Source organism: Siniperca chuatsi, linkage group LG1 (assembly GCF_020085105.1).
Source record: "Siniperca chuatsi isolate FFG_IHB_CAS linkage group LG1, ASM2008510v1, whole genome shotgun sequence".
NCBI lineage: Eukaryota > Metazoa > Chordata > Actinopteri > Centrarchiformes > Sinipercidae > Siniperca > Siniperca chuatsi.
Window position 1 is genome coordinate 3,802,241 of NC_058042.1, and position 25,447 is coordinate 3,827,687.

The 25,447-nt window shown below is 40.8% G+C and overlaps 1 protein-coding gene and 1 long non-coding RNA gene across 5 annotated transcripts in view; one reads left to right on the top strand and one right to left on the bottom strand.

Moving 5' to 3' along the window:
• On the bottom strand, nt 1-24,770 carry LOC122880245 (aggrecan core protein-like). Of its 3 annotated transcripts, XM_044205171.1 has the most exons (20): nt 24,539-24,768; nt 19,233-19,327; nt 18,941-19,032; nt 17,979-18,270; nt 17,313-17,487; nt 16,428-16,555; nt 16,001-16,294; nt 14,521-14,817; nt 14,209-14,383; nt 14,001-14,128; nt 13,490-13,783; nt 13,296-13,394; nt 11,553-13,190; nt 10,383-10,460; nt 9,285-9,398; nt 7,340-7,498; nt 7,171-7,253; nt 4,764-4,908; nt 4,090-4,272; nt 1-3,955 (listed from the first exon to the last, which is right to left on the bottom strand). In XM_044205171.1, the coding sequence occupies exons 2-20, from the start codon at nt 19,318-19,320 to the stop codon at nt 3,888-3,890; spliced, it is 4,530 nt and encodes a 1,509-aa protein (XP_044061106.1). In that variant the 5' UTR covers nt 19,321-19,327; nt 24,539-24,768; the 3' UTR covers nt 1-3,887. The 3 variants fall into 3 exon arrangements, with proteins under 3 accessions (XP_044061106.1, XP_044061115.1, XP_044061123.1); XM_044205180.1 differs by lacking the exon at nt 9,285-9,398; XM_044205188.1 differs by lacking the exons at nt 1-3,955; nt 4,090-4,272; nt 4,764-4,908; ... (1 more) ...; nt 7,340-7,498; nt 9,285-9,398 and adding an exon at nt 9,407-9,989 and having other exon boundaries at nt 24,539-24,770.
• The window catches only part of LOC122880365, a 38,285-nt gene that overhangs the window by 3,907 nt on the left and 8,931 nt on the right, over nt 1-25,447 (top strand). The window contains exons 4-5 of one of the 2 annotated variants that reach the window (XR_006378908.1): nt 3,892-3,982; nt 4,781-4,948. This is a non-coding gene — a long non-coding RNA (uncharacterized LOC122880365). Of the gene's footprint in view, nt 1-1,044; nt 1,181-3,891; nt 3,983-4,780; nt 4,949-25,447 lie in introns of those variants that run through there. The other variant, XR_006378907.1, reaches the window with a different exon arrangement.

The following is a 25,447-nucleotide window of genomic DNA, read 5'->3' on the forward strand; positions in this document are numbered from 1 at the left end:
GAAGGTAACAACCAAAGTGTTTTTATTTGGCATTGATTGATGCGAGTACAAACATTTAGACATGGGGCGCATGTGAATTCATTCTGCACCACTTTGGTTTCATAAAACATTAAACAAGACAAAGTCGAAAGACATTATGTTGGGATGAGGCAAATACGTGTTTCTGTTAAATCATATTTTATTTATCTATCAGTTCATTGCATTTATCTGCCTCATGCAAAGAACCAGTGTTCCATAGCAGAATTTAAACACTGCTGCTTTGTCCTCAAATCATGTTGGATTGAATTTGTATTTGAAATGACAACATTTAAATAATAAAACTGGTGTTAATCTATGTGTTTTTTTACTGTCAACAACAAATCCAATGTAAAGTCTACTCGCAGGGGGACCAGCAGGAGAAAATCTAATACGCATGTGCAGGGGGCCACACAACGCCAAAGCAAACCAGGAAACGGGAAAACTTTTCTGGCTACTAAAATTGCTTTGGGGGGTAATTTTCACGGGTCAGGGCGCCATTTTTGGATTCTGGTATCCAGTTTTTGATCCATCCACGGTGTGTTCGTGGTAATGAAGAAACATGTCACCCAGTGTGGCTCATTGCTGTTTTTTGAATAGTTTTTGGACAATAATGGAGCTCTATGGCACAGAGGAAGAAGATGCACACACAATACTTGTTAGTAGATACATTCATGGTTGGATTTGGTCTTTTCATAGGATGTGTTGACAATAAGAAAAATAGAGAATATTCACAGACTTATCCTTAAAATTAGTGAATAAAATGGGGCTACAGCAGACACATGTACAGCTTTGAAATTGAATTCTCAGTTTTTGGTTTATCATGCAGCAGGTGACAGTATGTATGAAGGAGGCACAGCCCCCGAATACAACAACAACAACAACGACACAAAACAAGTGCACAAATGAAAGCACTCAAAGTTGGAAACAAAACCCAACAGGTTCACACTGTAATGTTTACAGTGAGGTTATTTCCTCTGAGGTTACATACGTGAAATAGATAACAGGTTCATTATACTGACTCCACAGAAACACTATGCACTGCACAGCCTCGTGGAAGATGATGACAGCTAAAACACAGGACAAGACTCAAACCAGCCAACATGGCAAACTGTGGGAGTTTCACATCCTCTACAGATGGAATATGAAAAATGGAGCTAGCAGAAGTTTATTCACCCTGGCCGTGTGTTGCTGATGCTGCTGTGGTCTCATAACTACTGAATCTCTCTTGTACAACTATCACTGGCTCAGTCCAGCAGAGACTCTGCCACTGTGTGAAATCAATAAATAAAAGGTTGTGTATTCACTTTGACCAAAAGTCTCTGCTTTAAACCGCAGGATGCTATAGCAGACTACAGTCTGATGGATTCCTTTGCTTTCTCTCCATGGATAAATTTAGTCTGAATATCACATGAACTGTTTGACATTTTGGGAAATACACTTATCCACTTTCTTGCCAAGAGTTAGAAGAAAAGATGGATACCACGCTCATGTCTGTATGCTAAATATGAAGCTAAAGCCAGGGGGCAGTTAGCTTAGCAGAAAGACTATAAACAGGGAAACGGCTAACCTGGCTTTGACTAAAGGTAAAAAAAATCCACTTACCAGCACTAATAAACACATTACATGTCTAATGTGATATTTAGCAAACAGATATGAGAATGGTATCGCTCTTCTCATGTAACTCTCAACAAGAAAGCAAAATGTTGAACTATTCTTTTTGACAGTTCAAATTTAGAGTTGCGCCAGGTTTACCTCTTCCTAAATTAGCTATAAGCCTACATGCCTTATGTGATTGGATTTTTAACATTCACATGTATATCCAAACCCAATTTGAAATGAAACATCCGTTCCAGATATTAAACACGCCCCAAAGAAATAAACTTGGTGAGGTGACCGTTTTGACACCATTACACCCTGGATGATTCATGCCACCGTACACAGATCAAATTTAACAGTCTAACCAGTGCAATTACACTTGGTAGTCCTCAGGTGCTTTCACATATGCCTTTGTAGGTGGATAATTTCTATCCAGATGTCATTTAGATGCAGATGTGTAGTGCTATTTAAGGTTAAGTAACTGTTCCTACGGTGGCAAGTTTACATACATTAGTCAACTATAACTGACCACGATCAAATGTTAAGCGACTTTATGAATAGTTTCATCATGTTGAGAATATTATGTGGCAGTCAGCCAAACATCTAGCTAAGTAGTATTAGGTGTATTAGGTGGATGTAGTAGGTTGTAGTTAGGCAATAGCTTACAGGCGAATGAACAGGAGTAGTTTGTGTTTTGAAAGATTTAATTTACTTACTTGTGCCGAGCAAATTAAGCTGCATTGGAAACATCCATTCTGAGGAAAAGTTGCAGTGCATGCAGAGGTCAAGCTCATCTAATAGGCTAGGCTATGAAAACTGAGCTACCAGTGTGCAAGCTTTCATTTCCTGCAGGCGTTGTTGATGTAGCACATGCTGGCCAAGTTTAACAGGCTGGCTTTGTAATGTTTCTTTGCAAATGCATCACAGATAAAGAAACCGTCAGAAGAGTGAATGATGAGTGAAAGGATGATTTGCTGCCTTTTCATTTTTACTAATTAACATTAGCTGTAACTGTGCTGCTCAAAGGCTACCGGCAGCTGCCGGCAACGTTTAAGGTGCAATGTTTTCTTGCACGTTACTCTGCATGAGTTGACGTCGTGAATCAATCAACACACCTTAAATGCCAATATGACAACTTTTACCATTCCATTTGTTTTTATTAGCTCTCTTGCATGACATAGCTTTAGTGATGATTGCATCCTTTAATACTTGTAACAAAGAGTTTCCCTTCAGGGATCAATAAAGTTTTTCTCATTCTGATTGTGATACTTATATGAATTTCAACCAAATTATGCAAACTGCGAATATTCTATTTCCTCACTTGGAGAAAAAACGTGCTGGAGCGTCGTTCCGGGGCACTCCAGCAGCACTACACCTATGTTCAAATGACTCGGCATAAATACGTCCGGAGAGAGCCAGAATGTACTTTTACAGAGAGTGTTTGATCTCTCTGGAAAAATGTAATCATTAATAATGGGGTATTTATCTTCATGTATTTATATCCTAAACTAAACATATCTCTGATGTGCTTACACTTTGACAACATTCACCTCCAAGCATTTTTAAAATATCAAGTTTTTACCACGTTTCCTGTAATTGATTGTCTCGCCCCGTGGAAGTAGTTTTGCATGCTGTATTACAGGAAGGAACGGCGGCAAACGGCTTCTTCTGCAGGAGGAAAAATGATACCTTCAACTCTACTGAGTGCAGAAACCAGGATCCATGGGGGAACTCGGATGATTGATGTGAACTTTAAAAACATCAGTATTTACCTTTTAACTTTGCTGAAAGAGTATCTCCCCCTGCTGTGTTTTTCTTCCGACAGATATGTCATATGGATACACAAACATATGACTTTTTGGTACCTTATACCATAAACCAGTTTTACAGCAAATCCTAACGTAACACCAACATCCATCTCTGTGGTACAGATCTACAGCAGACTACAGTGAACCAGACAGATGCTGCCTTCTATAAATGTAAAACTCATATGGAACAAAGTCTCCCAGCAAGGATTTCACCAAACAAAATTATATTACAATACACATGATGAAAATAAACTCAGAGCAATAAAATTATTATATATACTGTAATTAAAATATATTATGAGGGGGAGGGGGTAGAACAGACAAAAATCACATTACCATGATGTAGGACCCTTCATGTGGGCCTTTAAGCAAGTCAACCCTCCAAATCATCTTCACTAAAATGGAAAATGGATTTTCGTGTGTTGCAAATGTTCTTTTTAAATAATTAATTCCTCTTTTTCCTTTTTAGTGAAGCTTGCTGCTGGCTGCCGGACTCCTGCTGCTCCTCCGCTGTATTCTTTTTCTGGCTTTCACTGCGGCGAGGGAAAAACACAACACGAGTGAGTTATTGTTGAAAAATAACACACTTGTCCTTACCTGTCAGTGAGGTTTTTCTACAAACTAGTTCCAAGATGAATAACAGGGTATCCATGCAGAGTGCACTCACTGTCAGTACATTCCACTTGGGGTTTCTCCCACTGTCCGTCTGCTTTACAGCGAACCACCGGAGGGTGGCGTTGTGTAAACCCTGGGTTGCACTGATACCGGATGATGGAGTTGACAGGGTATTCCTCCCTCTGGTTACCAAACATGTGGGCATTCTCCACCTCCGGCGGGGCGCCACAGGACACTGAGCACAGAACCAGAGGCCACAGGGCATCATATAAAACCATGTGTCCACTTACATGTGTCTCTTGCATTGAGTATTTTAAGTAAATAGTTGCAACTATTACCAAACTATGACAAGCTAGTGAAACTACCAGTGCACTGATAATACAGTAGGGAGTACTGCAGTAATCTAACCTGCATTAATCAATATTTTTGATATGAACATCAAATCTAATGGCTCTCTTTCAATGGGGTCCTTCATAGTTCTGCTGAAATTATGGAGAATTATCATTACATCTGGTGGACACAAACGCATCTGTGGAGGTATAAGTCGGCAATTGTTTGCCAACACATTTGCCATAACAACTTTACAACGCAGTAATATTAATGACTGTATGTTGGTTACCTTGTCTTTTTGTTTTTACCCCTAGTGGCCCAAAACCGATTAACACAGCTTTAAAGACTTTGTTTCAGACTCGAGCAGAAGCAGATGTTAGGTCTGAACCAACATACCTGGGCCTTTCTTGCAGGTAAATGGCAGGTGGTAGTTGCAGGGCACGTCATTCCACTGGCCCTTCTCATGCCAGATCATCACCACACAGTCTTCTCCAGAGTTGAAGTAATTATCTGGCTGGTTCGGCCTCCAGTTCTCGTATTGCTGAAGAAGAGGAGGAAGGAGAAACATACTTTACTACAAGGTAAACTCACAAAGACACAGAGAACAAGTAAGAGGGTCCGCAACTTTTCATTTGAATCTCTTTTACTATTTGTCAATCTGCACTGTACATTGTAAGTAAGCAGAATTAGAACTTTTTGAACATCTCGTTTTTCATTCTTCACACAACTACTTCTGTCACTGTTCATGTGTACAAAGTACTGCAACATTATGAATGCCTTTAGGGTGAAACTGTCCAAAAGTGTGCGCCACTATCCCTGCTTGAACTATTGTCACATCTCTCCCCTCTCCGTGATGGCAGGCTTTTCGCCCGTCTTCGAGTGTGGATATTCTGAACAGGTATAAACTTTTCAGGCATACCCCATCCTTAAGGCACTGATATTAGCACAGATATTGTCCAGCAACAATAGTTACACCTGGCTCAACTTTTGCCGCCACTTTCCAGAGTTGAAAAATCCTGTCTCATAGGTTTATAAACCTCAGCGTTCTGGCTTCTGATAAGCCTTCAAACTCATCATTCCATTACTCAAACTGGACGTATATCATCTCACCGTTACCTGAAGCAACCAGCTTCCACCAACGGAGCCACATTTTTAAAACAGTGTTGTTTTCCATCCAAACACCTGGTAATGAAGTCATTTTTTGTGATTGCACCTGCTGGGTAATTTTGTTTCCTTTAAATATACCCACTTACGTTGAGGTGGGTGGAGTGGTGCAGCTGAGGTTGTGTTTATGCAGCTCAGATGGTGCAGTGCTATTTTGGTGCTTGTTTTGGCATGACATTGCATTTGCATTTCACCTGCTCACACAACCTCTTATCACAAGTGCAAACAGCAATTTTCATTGCTTTAGTTGGCAGAGATACACACACAGACCTCCAAAATCACAAAATAGCTTTTCATGCATCTTGAACTAACGTTGTATATCTACTACAAAGTTAAATGCAAACCAATATAGAACTAGCACTGCAAAAGCATAGTCTGTATTGGGTTAGATTAATGGGTGATTAATATTGTAGCTCTGATGAGGCGTCATGTATAAACAGACTTGTTCTTGTTCTTGTTTGTTACAAATGTCTCGTTTTTGAGATGCAGAGGATTTTTTTGTTGATGCTTTTGTGGTTGGTCACTAGAACAAACTGGCAGCAAGGCAGACTTTCCGTGCTGTATGATCCACCATGGTGAAAACCCATTGAGAACAGAGGCGAGTGGGTCAGGACTTAAGCTCAATATGCCATGCTATGCTACAATACCGTACACCAGTGGTTCCCTGGGGGTCGGGACCACCAAAGGGGGTCTCAAAACAAATCTGAGGGGTTATGATTTGATTAACAGGACAGGAAAGCAAAAAAACATAATGCTTCTGCCACAAAAATCATGTTTATTGTTTAAAAGAATTACTGGATAACTTTACATCTTCAAGTCCCTGAACAAGGACAGATTATGAGACAATGGGCCCCTGTGCACAGACATGTAAAAGGCCCCCCACCTCTCCTACATAGGAGAAAGACAACCAGACTGATGTGTTGTTATTGTTACAGACTACATAGATACTGTCCTGTAGTTATGTAGTAGTTTTATGTCTCTTTCAGTAACATTTTGCAGGTGAACCAGAACAAAACATGACTCAGATGTCTTTTGTAGTCCTTTTGCACCTTTTGTAGTCATTTTGCATGTCTTTGTGGTTGTTTTGAGACTTTTGTGCCACTTTGTAGTCATTTTGCATCACTTTATGGGTATTTTCCGTCTCTTTGTAGTCATTTTTGTCTCTATGGTCATTTTGCAACTCTTTTTGGTCTCTTTGTAGTCGTTTAGACTCTTTGCAGTCGTTTTGCATGTCTTTGTAGTTGTTTTGAGTCTGTTCATAGTAGTATTGCATCTTATTTGGCATCTTTTTGTAGTTTTCTTTCTCTTTGTGGTCATTTTGCGTCTCTTTGTAGTTGTTTGATAGACTTTCCAACAAGAAATATTAACTTCATACAGAGGCACTGTTCCTGCTATGCTTGTTCAGTTATTCATCTATGCCCTGAAGAGTATCCAAATAAATCCCTCTGGGAGAGAAAAATCACTCTGACCACCACCTGTATACACACTGTATGCCAACTGTGATAAGGGGTCGCAAGTAGACTTCATTTTAAGGGGTTACAAACCAAAATGGTTGGGAACCACCGCACTACACCATACTATACTATACTATGCTCTACCTATAACAGGAGCAACACACCAGTGTAATGTCCTCACTCACCAGTGGAGTGCCATCTGTCCAGTGGAAGTCATTCTCTACTGTCTTGTCATTTAGCCCAATCCACTGGTAGTCCTGTGCGTTTGCTGTGGGAGAAAAACGTTTTGTTTTTCATTCTCTCTCTGTCTTCATCTCTACGGACACAAACACTCGCACTACATTATGCACTCACAGTTGACAAAGTGTTGCTCCTCTGGGGTGATGATGCTGACCAGATGGGCGTTCAGGTCCCGGCAGCGCTGCTCTGCGTCCAGCCACATCTCTCTGTCAGAGAAGTGCAGGTAGCAGTTCCCCTGAAACTTAGTCCAACCGTCTTCACACTGCTGCTCATCTGCAGCCGCAACACCAAAGAGCCAACATTCATTCAATGTATGGTATTCTGAATTCACTTTAATATAAATATACGCCTTTTGTTCAATTTCTAGAGCTCTGAGACTCATTAAATATCATTCCTCATCCACAACTACAAATGGGTTGGAAAACTAAAGCACAGCATCTGATGATGAGAAGCCGTTCTGTATTCTTATCATTCTTTCTGCTATCTGTGTGGTATTAGTGTTTGAGCAGCTGATAAAGTGCTTGATATTGTTCACAACCCATGTAGTGTTTCAGTTTACATATTCAGTACTCGTCTTGTGAGTCAGTGAGGAGCATATTTTCCCTCTGCAATGCCCTCAGTCTGTCTGGCATCCAGTACAAATTTGACAGTGGACAGTGTTTCCATCCTGACATACAAAACAAATGACCCAATACAGAATGGAAAATTATACATAATGCTTCACTTCAGCTGGGAGAACCCTGCCCAACAGTAATGTAATTGTGAATTTCCATTTTTTCCCTTTTACTGTAACATTCAAAGGCTTCTTTCATTATCTTGCTCAAAGGGTCTGTTCACCCAAATTACACAAAAACATGTTTTCATATTTTCCCACTTACACCTAGTGATATTTAGCCGTGCAGATAGCTTTGGCTTTATTTGCGCTTTGAGATTTCCACGTCTAAGATATCTGTCAACGCTCCTTCTTGACCTTGGGATCAGTATGTGTGATGAAATCTCAACTCAAGGTCCACTAATTAGCTTTTCAGCATTTTTAACTGCATCTCACAGTCTTCATCAGCAAATGGAATTGGCTCAGGTGTAATTTTATGACATAAATGCGGGTACAAAGAAAGGATGTGGAATGTCTTGCCCTGACTGTAACTCAATGGGGACCACCAGAAGCATCTCACCCTAAGATCTGTGCTGGTACACCCTATAGAAAGGATCCCCCTTGAAGAAAACTGGAGTGGTGATGATATCATATGCACCATCTGTAGGGAACACTGTATCGGTGAAACAAACAAGGATCCTGAACAAGAGATTGAATGAACATCGGAAACAGACATCAGCTGTCTGTGAACACCAGAGCTGTCCGTGGTCACACCATCGACTGCGAATGTGTCAAAGGTCATCAACCAGGAGTCATTGACATCGGGAGAAAGATCAAGAAGGCCAGTCATATCTGATGCCAAAGACTATCCCTGAACAAAAACAAGTGTTACAACGTTCAGCACTTAGGTCACGTGATGACGCTTGCACCAGTTCCATTCACTGATGAAGACCGCAAGAGGCGTTTGAAAGCCCTGAGCTAGTAACTTGACTTGATTAATTGGACCTTGAGTTAAGATTATTTTGGTACTCTTACTGTGTGTTCAGACAGAACACAAAGCGAATTTTAGAGGCAGATTACTTTGATAACTTCAGAGAGACACCAGCCAGTCAATTGTTCAGTGTTTTGAGCAGTAAAACTGAACAATTACTGCATTACTAGATGCTAGTCATGGTAAGAAAAATGTTTGTTTTTTTTTGTGATTGGGGTGAACTGACCCTTTAGTTACTTTTATGGCCTTTTTGCCCATAAGAAACAGGGTCCCATGGCAAACCAGAGACATCACAGCTACATGTCGTGCATCTTCGACTGCTGGACCACCAGGACTCCTCATGACTTTGTATTTTCACAGAGCCACAGCAAGTAATGATGCTATCGGATGGTGATGTTTAGCATCTCTCTCTCTCTCTCTTCAGTTGTTTTTGAGAGGCTGTTGTTAGTATTTATTAGCTGAAGCTGATCTCATACCAATCTCACAGCGTTCCCCTCCGTAGCTGGGCAGGCATAAGCATTTGTAAGAGTCTGCACTCTCCACACAGGTGGCTCCATTGGCACAAGGGTTGGAATGGCACACATCTACCTCTGCAAAAAAGGGGGCGGGTGACACTACTGTTTCAGCGTGGGGTGGGGATGGGAGGTTGGCCAGCAAGGTGAGGGAGGTGAGGATGTGATGGAAGGACTATCACACCTCAGGACTGAGAAGTTAGTGAACAATACTGTTGTTGCTGCAACCTCTGATCCATATTAGACTTACTGCACACTGAATCATCATCTATGTTCCTTTGTTTTTGATAAATCTTACTATTTGAGGTCTCTCAGGTTACCAAATGATGATGATATATGATATATACTGAAATATATATACCAAATCTGTGTTTATTAAACAACTAATAATTGTAATATCTGCAGTAAGTTTGTTTTGAATTTGTGGTTAGTTGCAGCAGAAGATCAGTATTAAAATTCCAGCAGGATGAAAGCGCCCATATGATGCTAGAAAGCACATATGTTACCCTGTGTTTAGCATGCATACAGCAGAGCAGAGGCAGCGTACTGGCACAGCAAACCAAAAACAACATATAGACTGAAGACAGTTGTGATAACATGTGTGACACAGAGGCTGTACAACCTCAGAGCAGAGCTGATACGTATTTGACAAGCACCCTAACATTCAATCTGCCACGCAAACACAGAGACCCATAGCCAGACCCAGACAAAATGAACATAAGGAAATCAAAGGAACACAAAACATAGCAAAAAATATGATGCAAAACACACCAGGACAGAACAGCAGGGAGAGATAAAAGATTTTTGGTAAGTCTAGTAATAATGATTCAATGAACAGTAAATATAATCACAATCAGTTAAATATTTATCTGAAAAAAATAATTGACAAGCTGATTAATAAACAGAATGCAGACCAACAATATAAAACATGCAAACTGCTCAACAACAAAGACATACAGAGAAACGCTACTGGCTGTTAAACCAAAACATCATATTGAATTCAGCAGTTTTAAGAGAAAGAAAGGAGTGAAAAATGGAACTTGCCACTGTTTTGGGACTTACCATGGCATAGAGCAACCCCATCCTCTACTGTGCATGAAGCAGCACCACAGGGGTTGGGTTCACATGGGTTAAAACCACCTAGAAAAACAGGTAAAATGATTCAGACATGATTCCCTCCATTAACAAACTAGTACTACTTTCAAAAGAGAACTTGGGTGGTGGTGTAGCAGTTGTGCCCTTTCTGAATTTAAAATTTTGACCTCATCAATGTGATGCCACAGTGCAGTACCTGAATGCATCCTCACTCGAATTTGAATCAAAATCCATGGTATAATAGACAAGTTTATGTATTTTTGTACTGTATTTTTTAACACTTGAACACAGCTGCAAGATGCATCTACCTTTCAAGTGTAATCACAGCAGTGGTACTGTTTACTTTATCAAATATTTGATTGGTGCTGACTGACACAGTTGTTAGTGTATGAAATGATTAAAAGTGTGGACATTCCAGAGTCCTGAGAAGAGCAAAAGTGGCTATTAAAAAAGATAGTTGTTGATCTACTCTCCACAGAATGCAAACAAAAAAATGCTCAACACTGAGACCAATTTACAAGTCAACCTCTGTGCTAAAATGTATGTGTCAATCATGTTAAAGCTGATGAAGAATCAACAAATAGGCTAGTACCTTTGCATGGCACTTGAGTCCATCTAGATGTTTGTAAAGCAAGTTTAAAACCTCTACCCTGAAACTGAGAGGGCTGTAATGTACACTATGTTGTGATAAATTCACATTTGATCAGTTTTTCAAAACATTTCATAATGAGGGAATGGACTGTAGAAAAATTTAAGTAATTTTAGTTGCCAATTGGTGGGAGCAATGCTTTACTACATGGCCCAAGATTCTGTCTGGTCCTTGGCTTTTATTTAAAAACTAAAAAAAGATTTTGTACAATCTGCAGTCCAAAACCCTAAGATATGCAGTTTATTGTCACAGAATACTTAGAAAACAAGTAAATATCAAAATTTTATTTGATTATCAATTCACCATCTCAGCTCCAGCAGTAAGCTATTTTAAGGATATTTTAAGTTTTGAACAAACACTGATTTCCATATCCCACACACACTCAATTTTACAGAATACCGGACAACAATGTGTCAAAAAGGTCATTTTATTTTACAACCAATGGCCAAAAAAAAAATTATTTAACATGAAGGAATAGGTTGACCTACCTTCAACAATGCCTGGTGTCTGCACAGAGGCTGGTGTAGCTGCCATGGGAGGAGCCACCAGTCCTGCGGGGGCAAGCACAGGGCTGGGAGTTCCAAAGATGTCACCAGGGGTCTGTGACAGTTCAGCCCCACTAAGGGCCTCCTCTGGACGTGTGGTGCTCTCTTTCAGTTCCCACTCACTGGATGGAGAGGCCAGCACCACCTGAGGCAGATCTCCAGAGGAGGCTCCTGAAGAAATGCCGCTGGCTGCGGACAAGCGGGTGTCTCCACTACCAGAGTAGAAACCACTGCCGCTACTGCTTCCTTCTCCACTGTACTCCACTGATCCCTGTCCAAGCTCCATAGACAGTGTAGTGGCTTCAGTCACCACTGTCATGAAATCCCCAGTCAAGAATGTAACACTACCTTCCTCTCCACTCATTGAGGGCTCAGATCCAGACATTCCTGATCCAGACATTCCCGATCCAGACCCAGAGACGAAATTTGAGCTTCCAGATCCAGACAAATGTCCTCCACTTCCCACTCCAGAGCTGTAGAGTAAAAACCCAGAGGCCTCTTGCTCTCCAGAGGATAACACTGTAAGGTCAGTGAACCCTGACCCCACAAAGGTCACACCTGAGAAGAACCCAGAGCCCGAGCCACTGAGATCGCCACTGAGAATCCCAGATCCTGAAGTGTCTCCAGAGCCACTGAATGCCAGTAGGCCTCCACCAAGCTCATACTCCTTGTGGGTAATCGGGGTGGAGGCATCGATCAATTCACCATCTATCAGTAAGATCTGAGCTTCTCCACTTCCCGAAGACTCTCCTGACTGTCCACTAGCACTTCCAGAGGAGAATCCTGATGGGAAACCACTGAAGCCAGAAAAGTCCTGGCTGGTGGTGTAACCGGATGATATGCCAGAGAACTGTCCACTTTCCCCAGAGCTATCTATGGAAGAGCCACTTTCCACAGAGCTGAAACCAGATCCAGTGCCAGATCCGGACAGGTCCCCACTACCACTGAGCACTCCAGAGCCTGCTTCAGATAAAGGGTAGATAAGGATCCCTGTGCTTCCCTCTCCAGCTTCTTGGAGTCCTCCTGAAACTGAGCCCTCTCCAGAGACAATGCTGTCGATGCCTGAAAAAACAACAGTGACGCCAGATCCTTCTCCACTGAGAGCTGATCCAGAAGCATCTGTACTGCTGAAACCTGATTCTCCACTGGGCAGCTCAGTAATCGCACTGCCGGCCAGGTCTCCAGAGCCAGATTTATCTCCAGAGGCGACCTGACCTCCAGAACCAAACAAGTCTCCAGAGCCAGACATATCTCCAGAGATTACCCGATCTCCAGAACCAGACAGGTCTCCAGAGCCAGACAAGTCTCCAGAGATTACCCGGTCTCCAGAACCAGACAGGTCTCCAGAGCCAGACAAGTCTCCAGAGATTACCCGGTCTCCAGAACCAGACAGGTCTCCAGAGCCAGACAAGTCTCCAGAGATTACCCGGTCTCCAGTACCAGAGAGGTCTCCAGAGCCAGACAAGTCTCCAGAGTGACCTCCAGAGGCACCATCAACCAAAGACCCTGAGTCGAAGTCTGCTGAGCCTGAGCCTGAGCCCGAAGTCTCCACAGGGATGGGAGGGACGATGGAAGGAACAGCTAAAGGGACATATAGAAAAAACGAGTGAGGGACATGGGAAATAAAAGGGATATCTGCACAAGTAAGAAAGTTATTTGTTGCCTCATTATTTAAATATAGCTTACCAGGCCTCAACAAATCAGTGATTGAAGTTAGGTTAAGGAGGGCCTCCTGGATATCTGTGATGTTCAGTCCAGTTTCATTTGCAATAAGTAGAATATCCGCTGTAAAATTAATAATAAGAGAAAATGACAAATGAATGATAATGGAAATAAAAATTCTGAATGAGCCCTATAGATAATAACAGTCAAGCGTTTACCTCTGAAACAGTATGCATCAAATCTGGCATCATGTTCAGGGAAGCTTGTCCGGTTGGGGTGAGCGTGTACAGTGTGCACTCCTGATTTCCCAGCTCCACACTCAGTGCGGGGGTTGTTGATGGGATAGCGGACACTACGATCCACTAGCCAGCCAGCACGGCACTTATCAAAACCCATTTTCCAGGCTGCGTAGAGCTCTCCGGTGGAGGCCAATACGGCGTTCTGTTCTTGACAGCTAGAAGCAGCCTCATCATAGGTGAAACCCTCAGCGGAGCCCACATGGAAAACCTCACCTGTGGAGCAGATGAAGAAGAGATGTCAAGATGGTGAAAAAGAAAGAAATAACCTCGTTACAGAGTAGCTGTGTAAAAAGTGGGATAATGCTGGTAAGACATGTTGATGCACCCTGTCATCTTGTGCATGATAAAATGAAGTTGCACGTAAGTCTCTGGGCTTTCATTTTTAGAGGAGTGTGTCATTTTACAAGCTAAACAGTGTTTTTTCCCCTACCTTTGAGCCCATCGATGTAGCAGTACACATCATATCTCTCATCTGCTGGCCTCAAACCATAGGACCGAACTCCAGGTTGATCCCCCAGATCTCCATCACACTTATCTCGAGGGAAAACAATGGGATACCTAGAAAAGAGCAAACGTGATGATGTATTGTCTGGGTCAGGATTCTCTCTACCTGCTCTGAAAATACATTTCAGATTTACCTTACAGTCTGGTCCCGTAACCATCCTGCATCACACTGGTGATATCCAGCCTCATATGCTGCTTGCAGCTGCTGTGGCGTGGCGATGGAGGCTCCGACACTCTGGCAGGCCAGCTGGGCCTCAATGAAGGTGAAGGCATAGCGACCGGAGCCTGAGCGATAATGGAAGACCACACCTGCACAGAGAAAAAAGAGGAATTCCTGTGTGATGGAGCCATTTTTTCCTTATTAGGAACATTATTATTAGGGACACTCACTAGACTTTATATGTGATGTTACAGTTATAACATGCATCAGCAGTTCTTTCACTGACCAGTTTGAGGCATCACAAAGCCTTTGCTGCGCTCCCTGCCTGTGTCGGGTCGGGCAATGGCTGACTCTATCAGGTCAGTGACAATCTCAGTGACATTTGGCGGCTGAGGCAGTTCGGTAGGGCTCTCTGTGTAGGTGAAGTCCACAACGGTAGGCTGCTGAGTCTCCACCTCTCCGACTGCCTCACTCTCTGTGGTCGTCCTCCTAAAGAACACCTCTGGGCTCTGTGTCACTGTGGTAACACTCAGCACGCCACTTCCCTCTTCTATGATGCCTGAACCTTCCTCATCAGGGGACTCTGGAGGTGATTGAGGAGAGAGATTAGTAAGAAAATGCTAAACCTTTGTTGTAGCTGTGGCTGTGTTGGTTCAGTTGAGTTTTCTTCTCTTGTTATCTAATTCTGTATTAGAGAGTCAAACTGCACTTACAGTATTAAAAACAGATACCAAAAATTAAGAATTTTATTCTTAAAATGATCAAGTACTCTTCCTGGAAAATAGCATTTATAGCGATACTTCAGTACACCCTAATAGGAGTATGTAAAAGTTCCATCCAATTATATTGAGTTTATAACAAGCCGGGCCCTCCAATCTCTTAAAATTTGTAACTTAACAATGTTTAAATCTGCACAAATAGATTTTTTGGCCACTTGGGGCAGTGCAAAAAACAACATTTACATATGATCACCTTATAAAGTTGATATGGTAAATACATTAGCCGTTCCCTATTTACACACACACTCTCCTTCTAGCTCTGTTTTTGGTCTCTACCTATTGTGGGAAATGCATGGCTCTTGCTCTGCTAAATGCTCCACTATGTTCACCAGCTAGTCATTACAGTGTGTTTATCAGAGCTTTTCACTGAAAGCAGCTCCATGCTGCTGCTGGAAACAACACTGATGAGAGCGGTGAGACTGAACCAAACCAGTAAACCAGAAAACTAAAACAGTGAGCTCAAAGAAACTAAAATGGTCCGTAGAGCTGAGGGGAACTACACAGTTAGTGATAATTCTTTGTTTGTTCGTCACTACGAGTGACCTCTTTGACATACATTTCATCCATTATATAAAAACATTGAATAAAGCCGATTGAAAGTGGCCCAACTGCCAACATGGGGGATTGGCGATAATGTAAAATGAATCTCATAATTGCATTTGTCAGCTCGTAAATAGCATTGTGTTAGTTCAGGCATGAGCTGCTTCATTCATACATTACCATCAATGGGTCATTTACTCAGAGCTTCAGTTTTCATGAATGTGTTTGTTAAGGGAGTATTAGGTCTATCCAGCAGAATCCTCATTGCTGTTGAGAACTCCCTCTGAAAGCACAGTATTTTCTGCCAAATCTAACTGTATAACATTTTACTAACAATGGTCAATCTCTTGGCGTGAGAATCTTAGATTATTGAAAATATATGTGTATATCATAATGAGGAGAACAGTGTTTTCAGTATCTCCACTCTTTGTCTAAATGATGGCCTACCTGTGTAGCAGAAGGCGTCATAGCGGGACTCAGGAAGTGGGTATCCTGTCTGGTTTGTGTGGAGATAAACAGTTCGCACCCCCAGCAGACCCCCTCCACACTGCGGCCGACGAATGTTGATGGGGTAGCGGACGCTCCTATCTCCCAGCCAGCCGGCGTTACAGACATCCATCCCACCCTGCCAGGCCAGGTAGAGCTGACCAGTAGTGGCCAACTGAGCTCCCTGATTAGAGCATGCCACCACAGCCTCAGAGAAGGTGAACTTTTCTGCAGAAGCAGTGTAGAAAACTCTGCCTGTAACAGATAAGAGAGGTTCATCAGTTAAAGAGTAAAATAATGAAAGAACGAGCTTCAAATACCCCAAAGGTGAAAACGAAAGAAAATTCCCACAACAATCACAAACATTGCAGTGTTCATCCCAGTGTACCTGTCATCTTCTCAGTGAAGCAGTAGACATCGTAAGTCTCATTGAGGTCTCTCACTCCATATGTCCTGACCCCAGGCAGTTCCTCTTTGTCACCATAGCAGTTAACACGAGGATCATGGATTGGGTACCTTTGGTTAAATAAAAACAAGCTTTCAATAGAAAATACTGTATGTCAATATCAAAAATAGAATATGAACTTGTAAACAGCTCTCAAGCACACTGACATCTAACATTTGCTGCTGTACAGCAACCTTAAAACTATCAAATTCTCCTTTTCACAACATCCCTGTTTGTGTGTTTTTCCTCTGGCTTTGAGTTCGTCAATGCCGTGCTGCTGACTGAAATCTCAGGTGTTGGAACATCCTTGAACACATCACAAAGGAGTGTTTTCAGAATGGTCCTTTGACAATGATGCAAATATGCAACACAACTTAGACAAAAAAAAAATCCTTTTAAAAAGTGACATATTTTACACTGTAGACATTTATCTAGACATTTAGTCCAATGGAACTAATAAAAAACAAGGGCTTCCTTCAAAGAAGATTAATAGTATGCTTTGGAAAGTGTTTGGCAATTATATGATGTTTCATTTTGTTTTGTAGTTCAACTTTAAAATATGCAAAACTACACATATGGTCCCTCAATAGTGTCAAAGTATTTGAGCACTTTTTAAAAATGTATTTTGTAAATAAAGTGTACATTTGCCATTTGGTTGGCTAGAACTTTAGGTATTTGTTGGACACTTTTATGCAGTATGAGGTGTTTTTGTTCTCATTAGCACATGAATTTTCATGTTTTAAGGGTCAAATTACAACCCTGAATGTGTTTGTGTCATGTTGCTTCAACAGGAGTAGTAGAGAGTTGCCCATCATATGACAAACCGACCTGACTGTCTGGTCAGAGAGCCAGCCAGCGTCACACTGGTGGAATCCATCATCGAAGGCTGCTTGAAGCTGTTCAGGTGAAGCCATGACCGCACTGTTCTGGGTGCATACTGCCTTTGCCTTTTCAAAAGTCAAACTGTAGCGGCCCATGATGGCCCGGTAGTGAAACACCATACCTAGAGATAAACAAAGACTTTAGTTTAATTGAGAATGAATTAAGTACATTTTTTAAATGATCAATACCACAAAACTAGATAGTACTCAAAAAGCTTCTACAAAGCTTAAACAATCCTCAAAATCTACTTGAAAAATAGAAAATATTAAGAATTTTTTATTCTTCATCTGGATCTGGCCATTTAATTTTATCATATTTCTGTTGTGCCACTTATAGGCAGAATGGCAACACATTTTGCAGGATCACTTGGAGCAGATGCGTGCACCTGTCTTCCTAATTTGGTCGCATTTGCACAGTGAGTTCAAGAGTTTTGGCAGTTTATGCCAAATAGGCCATAACTACAACTACAAGAATTTGAAAACCAATTAGCGGAAAACAGTGTAGAATATTACAAAACAAATGAGTAACTTTTCTGCTGGATATTCTATCTGTTGTATCCCACATTTGCCTCACTGACGTTATGTGATACTGATGTGACGCTTATTTGCATACCTTGAACCTGCACATGGACGATGTCGTGGTTGTCCTCAATGCCGTGCTGAACCTCACAGCGGTAGACTCCTGTGTCACTGGACCGCAGCTCTGATATCTTGATGCTAGCATCTGTAGGCGTCATGGGGTAGCCCACCAGATTAACCCTGTCCAGGTAGCTCTCGCTGATACGCACCTGACCTTCCAAGGCCACTAGGATAGTCGTGACTTTTTCTTTGGTGACGAGGCTCCATTTGATACGATGAGAAAGGGGAGCGACGGTGGGAGCTCCTGGATCTGGGACGGTGTGGTCCTACATGGGAAACAACACCACCATTACTAAATATAATCACAACAATCTAAAGCTAATTAAAGGTAGTATTATAACGTACACAGGCGCTCGGTACACAATTAAAACCTTTAACTTGTAATAGCGCACAAACTAACCTTAATGTGTTAGCAAACATTTGCCTATTTACACATCAAGCAGACACAAAGCAACATTAGCATTCACTTGGAGTTGTGTTTTTGTCAGCTCGATAAATTTAAGTCCAGTTTTCATTCTCCTTTGAGGTCCGTCTTGGTCTCCAACAACTCCTGAGTAAATATCTGGCTCTTTAGCTGCTGGATGTTCCACTTTCTTCACCAGCTAGACGCTAACGCTGTCTGTCTCCCATGCACTGTCTCCCGTGTACTATCTCTCTGGGAGTGGACTGTCTCTGTACAGTGGGTTTATCAAAGCTTGTTTGCTGAAAACAGCGCTGCTGGAAACTAAGTTAATCTGAGCTCTCAGCTAAAGAGCCTCAAAATGAGGCAAAATAGCTCCATAGAGATGCAGAGTTAGGTGATAATTCTTCTTTGTCCACAATCCGAGCATACGACATATACAAATCCTTTCTGAATATATTGTATTGAATATACAGTGTAAAAGATACTGGGATTCAAAACAAACTGACACTTAGTAAAAGCTCAGAATTACACACCTCAAAGTAACACGGTAGTACCAACGTTCCTCCCAGTAGAGGACGCTGTGGCTCCTCCAAGGAAATGCTCACACTCAGCACATCCTCCGGGTCTGTGAAAGACATCAACAAGAGCTGTCTGGTGAATGCGCACCAAAGACAAGGTGCTGGTAATGGAAATGGCATATACTGAGGAGACAATGACCGCACACTTAGCTCGGTTTCAACCACACTTGGTCTTTCTCAAGTTGGAACTTGGCATGTAATAAATTCATGAAATGGTTAGATGCACCTCATGAACAGGCTTTCTTACCCATAAAGGAGTGCTCTTCATAAATGTAATCAAATGACGCTGAGATGGCATGTAGACACACAGACAGCAACACAAGCCACCTTATCATATTTTACCTGCAATTTAAAAAAGGAAAATACAAGTAAATTTAATTAAACTCTATGTAACATCATAAGACAGAACATTAAGAATCAAATTAATCATAAAGTTGTCATCTAAGATATTACATTTTCCTATAGGCCTCATATTCAACCCCTCAGATGTACATTGTCATCACATCACCTTATACTGATGATGTAAAAGTTATTCCGATTCTCATCATTGCTACATATACAGTTTGCATCTAATACTATTTCTGTTTTGACAAATTTAGTAAAAAAAAAATGTAAAATAACATATTTTCTCATTCAAGTAAGTGCAATGGTGCATCAAAACATAATGAAGGGGTATAGAAATGTTGTATCTGGCAATGTAAAGCATCTTTTAAAAGAAAAAACAACAACTAGTAACTTGTTCCTTGGCCGATGACCGGACCAGACTTTTCACCAAATTTCAAAGAAATCTGTTACACCTGTGCCACTGTCCAGTAGTCCAAACAAAAGTGGGAATTTGTCTATTTCCCATAAAATGAATACATGTTTTCATACAAAGGGTCCCTCAGTGAGCTGTCTCTTTCTCTCTACAAACAGACTAAACACATGGAAGTCAGGTACATCCATTCATTCCAAACACATGATGCTGAGCTTCCAGTGACGCTACAGTTTAAACACTGGCCTCAATGTCTGCTCTGTCTGTGAATGTGCTTCTGGTCCTGACAACACTCCCTTGATAAGGGGGGGTCACATCTTTTAAGTCATAACGCTCAAATCCAAATGAAGTCCACACCTCCAACTTTAGAGTCTCAAACACTCCCAAGCAGACATGATTCCAGTTTTCTTCCACAAAACCTACACAGCAACTACGTTTCCCAAAGGAATAACACACAACCACACATGTACAAACTCTGTAACATCACATACTGGTTGAGTGATTACTCACTCCCTCACAAATGCCTCTTATTTTCTCACAGCAAACAAGGAGCTCCAGTTCTTTCAAAAGTAAATGTTTGCTGTTATTCCATCTGAGTAACACTTACAGCTCCTCCCTCCTTCTACAGTGAAAGACTGAGACTTTTCCTGATTTCAGTTTTTATATTTGTTCATATCAATGTGTATCAGAGGTGACATGTCCACACTTCAGGCATTTCTTTTATACGTGAACACAAGAATGCATATATATACACTGAATGCCACAGACATCTTGATATGTCTTATTTCAGTCTCTGCACAATAATAACTAAATAATTCACTTCTAAACATGTGAACAATCTGAAAACATATACTAACTTATAAGTTTAACATCAGTTTCTACTTTTCTACTGTACTGTTTATTGCTGTCACTGGCTTTGAGAGTCTGCCATGTGTGAACTTTGTCTTTGATTGTTTTTGTTGTACTTGTTGAGTACATTTTACTGCTAATAGTTATTTACTCAAGTAAAATTATAAATGCAGGACTTTCAGTTGAAATTGATTGACTTTTATTAGCAATAAGTCCTGCATGAACACTTATTTTCTGCCACAGTTACATCAGTTTAGGGTATTTTACAGGAGATATTTCTGTATTTTGTCGTGGTTTGAGGGTTTATGTATAGTATTTCCTGTTTTATTTTGAAATATTCTCCTTCCCTCATGTGTCTTGTAGTTTTGCTTCCTGTCATTGTTTGTTTTTCCTGCCAGTTTTGATTGTTTGCGCTGCCCTAATTAGTTTGACCTGTGTCAGTTGTCTCCCCTCACCTGAGTGTAATTAGTCTTCGTCATTCGCTTGTCTCTTTGTAAAGACATGCAGACCGAAGAATTGAAAAGTAATGATAAAATGACACACACTTTTAGACAGTTGGACAACAGCTCCAACAGCACAGAGAAATCAAGAAAACGGCACAGAAACTCTTGGACAAACTGTCACGGGGCATGTGGTCAGACAGCTCTGGCACTCACCAGATTCAACAAGCTCCTGCAAACTTTTCTGAGCTGCGGAAATCCAACACACTTTCTATAACCTGAACAAATTGCCAGAGATGCAGTTGGGGGTGAACGCCCCTTCCATCACCTGAGTTCAGGCTGTTACTTGGCAAACAGAGTTTATGTAACCTCTGAGGCTGAGTTTATGATATGAAATCACAGAAACAGCGGGAAGATTTTATTAAAGGTGCTTCTTTTGGATCTCGAGAATTTCAACGCGTAGGAATCAAAACCCAAGTGTCTGTTTTTTCTTAATAATATGGTAGTGATTGTCGCTAACTATCGCGTTATAATGTGGCATTATGTATTGAAGGATGTGTATTGTACTATGTTGTGCACATTCATTATGTTGTGTACATGAATAAGATATGTTGTTTAATTCTAACGTCTGGCCCAGGTCAACAGATGGTTAGCCTTCTTTGCTAACTCCAGGTCATTCACAATTCATGTTTTTTCTTTCTTTTGAAATTAAAAATAAAGGAAAACCTAATGATTAATGGACGACCCGCTCTATGTCATGAGTCACAACGGCCGTAAAGTTTTAACAAATACAGATTTTTTTCTTCAAAAATGAAAGGTTTTTTATTTGGTTTTTAAATATGTATTATATTATGTGTAGTGGCTCTCTTCCTTTCTACATAGACCTCTGTTAGCAGTGGTACTCAAGGACTGTACTTAAAGTATAGGTTCACATTTTTTATTTATAATTACAGCAACCAATAACCCCTTCAGTGTACATATGGGCATGTGAGTGTTCTTTTAAGATTGACTAGAAAAAATGTGAATGTATCCTTTAAGTACTATTAATATATCTAAAAGAAATGTAACACTGAATGGGGCCATTTTGCATAATGAGCACTTTTGATACTTTAAGCACATTATGTCGATAATACTTGTGTACTTTTACTTAAGTAAGGTTTTGAATATGTAATGGAATAATGGAGTACTGTGCTATAGAGAGTCCCTCCCCTTCCCCCATGTGACCTTTTTTCGGAAAAAATACGTACGCTAGTCAGTGGCGAGAGACAAATAATTTTTTTATCCCGTTTGAATTGTGCCATGAATTACACATATGATGTTTGTCGCATTTTGTCGTAGGTTTGTTGTAGTAGCATTTCCTGAACTACAACTCTCGCTCACACAATATACGTCACCAACATGGCCGTGCCTCGTAACGTTACCTTACCTGATGTGTTTTATCCAGTGACTCCTGGTCCTTTTTATCAGCCAGGAAGCGAAAGAACGAGCAAGATCCGTTGCTCATGTGACTAAATCCGGTACATTACACATCCATGTACGAAACACACAGGCATCATAGTGGAGAGAGAAAGTCGTGACACCACTTGCGCAACTTTCGGGTGTGTAGTCTTTCTAAACACGTATTTTCAGAGTCTTATACTTCAGCAGTTTTACGACAAACTGCGACTTTCTTGACGTGCAAAATGATCTTTTAAAATGACAAACATCATATGTGTAATTCATGGCACAATTCACGGGATCCAAAAATTATTTGTCTCTTGCCATTAAATACAGTACATATTTTTTCCGAAATAAGGTCCCATGGTGGTCCACCGGAAGGGGGGGGGGACTTCGCCTCTCTATAGCTACTTTTACTTAAGATAATATCTCTACCATATATATATACTTCTACCACCACTGCTAGCTTGCTTTTTGTTGTCCATGTTATGCTTTTTGCACCATTGGTCTCAGAGGAACGACATTCAGTCAATTATATTTTTGTATGTTGGTGAACAATGACAATCAATTTGACTTGAACTTAATAATATGATCTCTTAATGGACATCAGAATGTACCCACATTTCTGTTTCCAACTTCTGCTATACAATTTTGTAGTTAAAATCTGTCAGAGAAGGGGTTAACTTTCTTCATACACTTTGAAAAGTGTTTAAAACCTGGAGGGAGTGTCTCTTCAGGACTAAGCTGTGGTGTTTGGACTAAGTGACAGTTCATTAGCAGCTGAGTTGTGTGTAAGCTGTGCTGGTGGCCGGCACCACACTGAGCTCATTCAGCCGCTGGTGAGGTCCACTCCCAGAGAGACCGGGGCCCATAAAACCAGATCTGTTCCCCCTGAAGAACGTATTATGGCAGCGCTGACGACACCAGGGCCTATGTAAACAGCGCGGTGTATATTCCAGAGCCGTGCCTTTCCATCACGTCTCAACACTGCTAACATTCAGGCAGGAGACTGAGTGTGAGTGTGAGACATGGTGGGAGGAGTCGAAGGCCAAAGGTGTAGCTGTGAAAGGGCTTTGATCCTCACCTGCCCATCTGTTTAAAAGGTGCCCTCTATGTGAGGCGTATTTCTCATATGATCAGTCAGGTTTAAAAGCTTCAGGTTCGTCAAGTATGATAATTTACTATGCAGTCATACTGTACAGTTTATTAGACACACCTTTCTGATGGAAAGAAGTCACTATAATATTCCCATAAGACACTCACAGGGATGTAAAATATGTTGGTGACCTGTAGTCGGATTTCATAGATTTATTGATTTCCTGCAGAACTTCCATCAACACCAGCTGATTTTAAATCTGCTTCAAAATATAGTAAACGTCCATATAAGAGTCTGTGGCACTCAATAGTTAGTTATACTGACTTTCTGATACTCTCGTGGAAGAACAAAAAATGTACTATGTTTTACGATAAACTTTTGGCATGTTGTTTGTCTAGATTCAAAATTAATGAATGGTTTGGTTTTAGTTTGTTTTGTTTATTTCAGTTTTTTGTTCAGTTGTCAAATGGATTTTTGTCATTTTTTTATTCTAATGATTTTTATTCTCTTTTGTTTTTGTCAGGGCTGTTTGGAAATTATACAGATATGATACAGAGATACTGATTGTCCAGTAGGTAAAAATGTCCAGTTTCAAGTGAAAAACACAAATACAGTCCCTTAATTAAAAAAATATATATCATTCCTCTTTCAGATAAGACAATTCATAATGAACACAAAGAGAGGGGATGGAATATGAATCCACAGGTGGACTCAGGGAAGTACAGTGAAGTTTAAACTCATCTTAACCTCACTTTTTCCGGCTTTTTAGAATAAGATAAATCCGAATTAGCTTATTGAGCATATATTAAGGTAAAAAAAAAAGTATTAGTAGTATGTATGTAGTATTTAGTGAAAATTTGGTTTTAAGAAAGCGCACATGAACATAGGTGCAAATCTCTCAGATGAGAGTAGCCTAGTCCTCTTCATAACTTCCACATTTTTCAAAACCAAACAGTAAAGCAAAGTATATAACCCACCTTTTGTAGAAATACCTTCACTCCTGTCGAAGTCAAACTCTTCTTCAGTGGTATGTTTTTGGGTTCGCTGAGCTCCAGGTTGTGAGTTTAAAAGTTCCAGTGAGCAGCAGCAAAGAGCTCAGGATGCTCGGCTGTGTGCAGAGGAAAGAGACTGGGACCAGGTCAGGCTTCAAACCTCAGAGCGAAACACGACCGTCAAGCTACTCACAGTGAAGTATGAGGTGTCTGATTACTGCCATCAAAATAAAAGCTGAGCTGTTGCTTAAAAGACTTCTCAGTGGCAGAGCTGCTGCTCCACACGTGGTTGACTTCATCACAGTGTGCTGGGCGAAATCTTTTTTTCAGCCAAAGTAAGCTGTTCACGTGATGTGGGAAGAAGTGGGAAAATACCTTCTGTAAGAAGTGTTCAGCTCATCCAAAAATGTTGTTTGTGAATGTAAAAGCAGGCATTCAAACGCATCCGATTTTACTCGCATAAGTAGAGTTGATTCACTGTTAATGGAAAAGATCATTTTTACATTTTTTAAACTACTGACATGAGTTAGTTTGTGTCATGGAAGTATTGACACACTTTCACACATATCCTAGGAATTACACATTACACATTTTTTTGACTCAGTAGTATTTATAATAAATCCAATATGGATAAGATTGAAACCTAGAAGCCACAGATCTCCTGAATCAGTGCAGAATCTCATTCACATGTTTTCAATGTATTTCATGCAGTAAAAAGTTTCCAAAACGGGTCTACAGCCTTTTTGAATGACGATTCTCACATTTGGTTTCCGTGAAATGACTTACTGTAGTAGTTGGATTATGTAGGACTGCAAAAATATACACCGTCAAATCATACAATTTGAAAAGTCTTATGTCTCATCAATCCCTCCAATAGAAAGGTCATTTTAACCC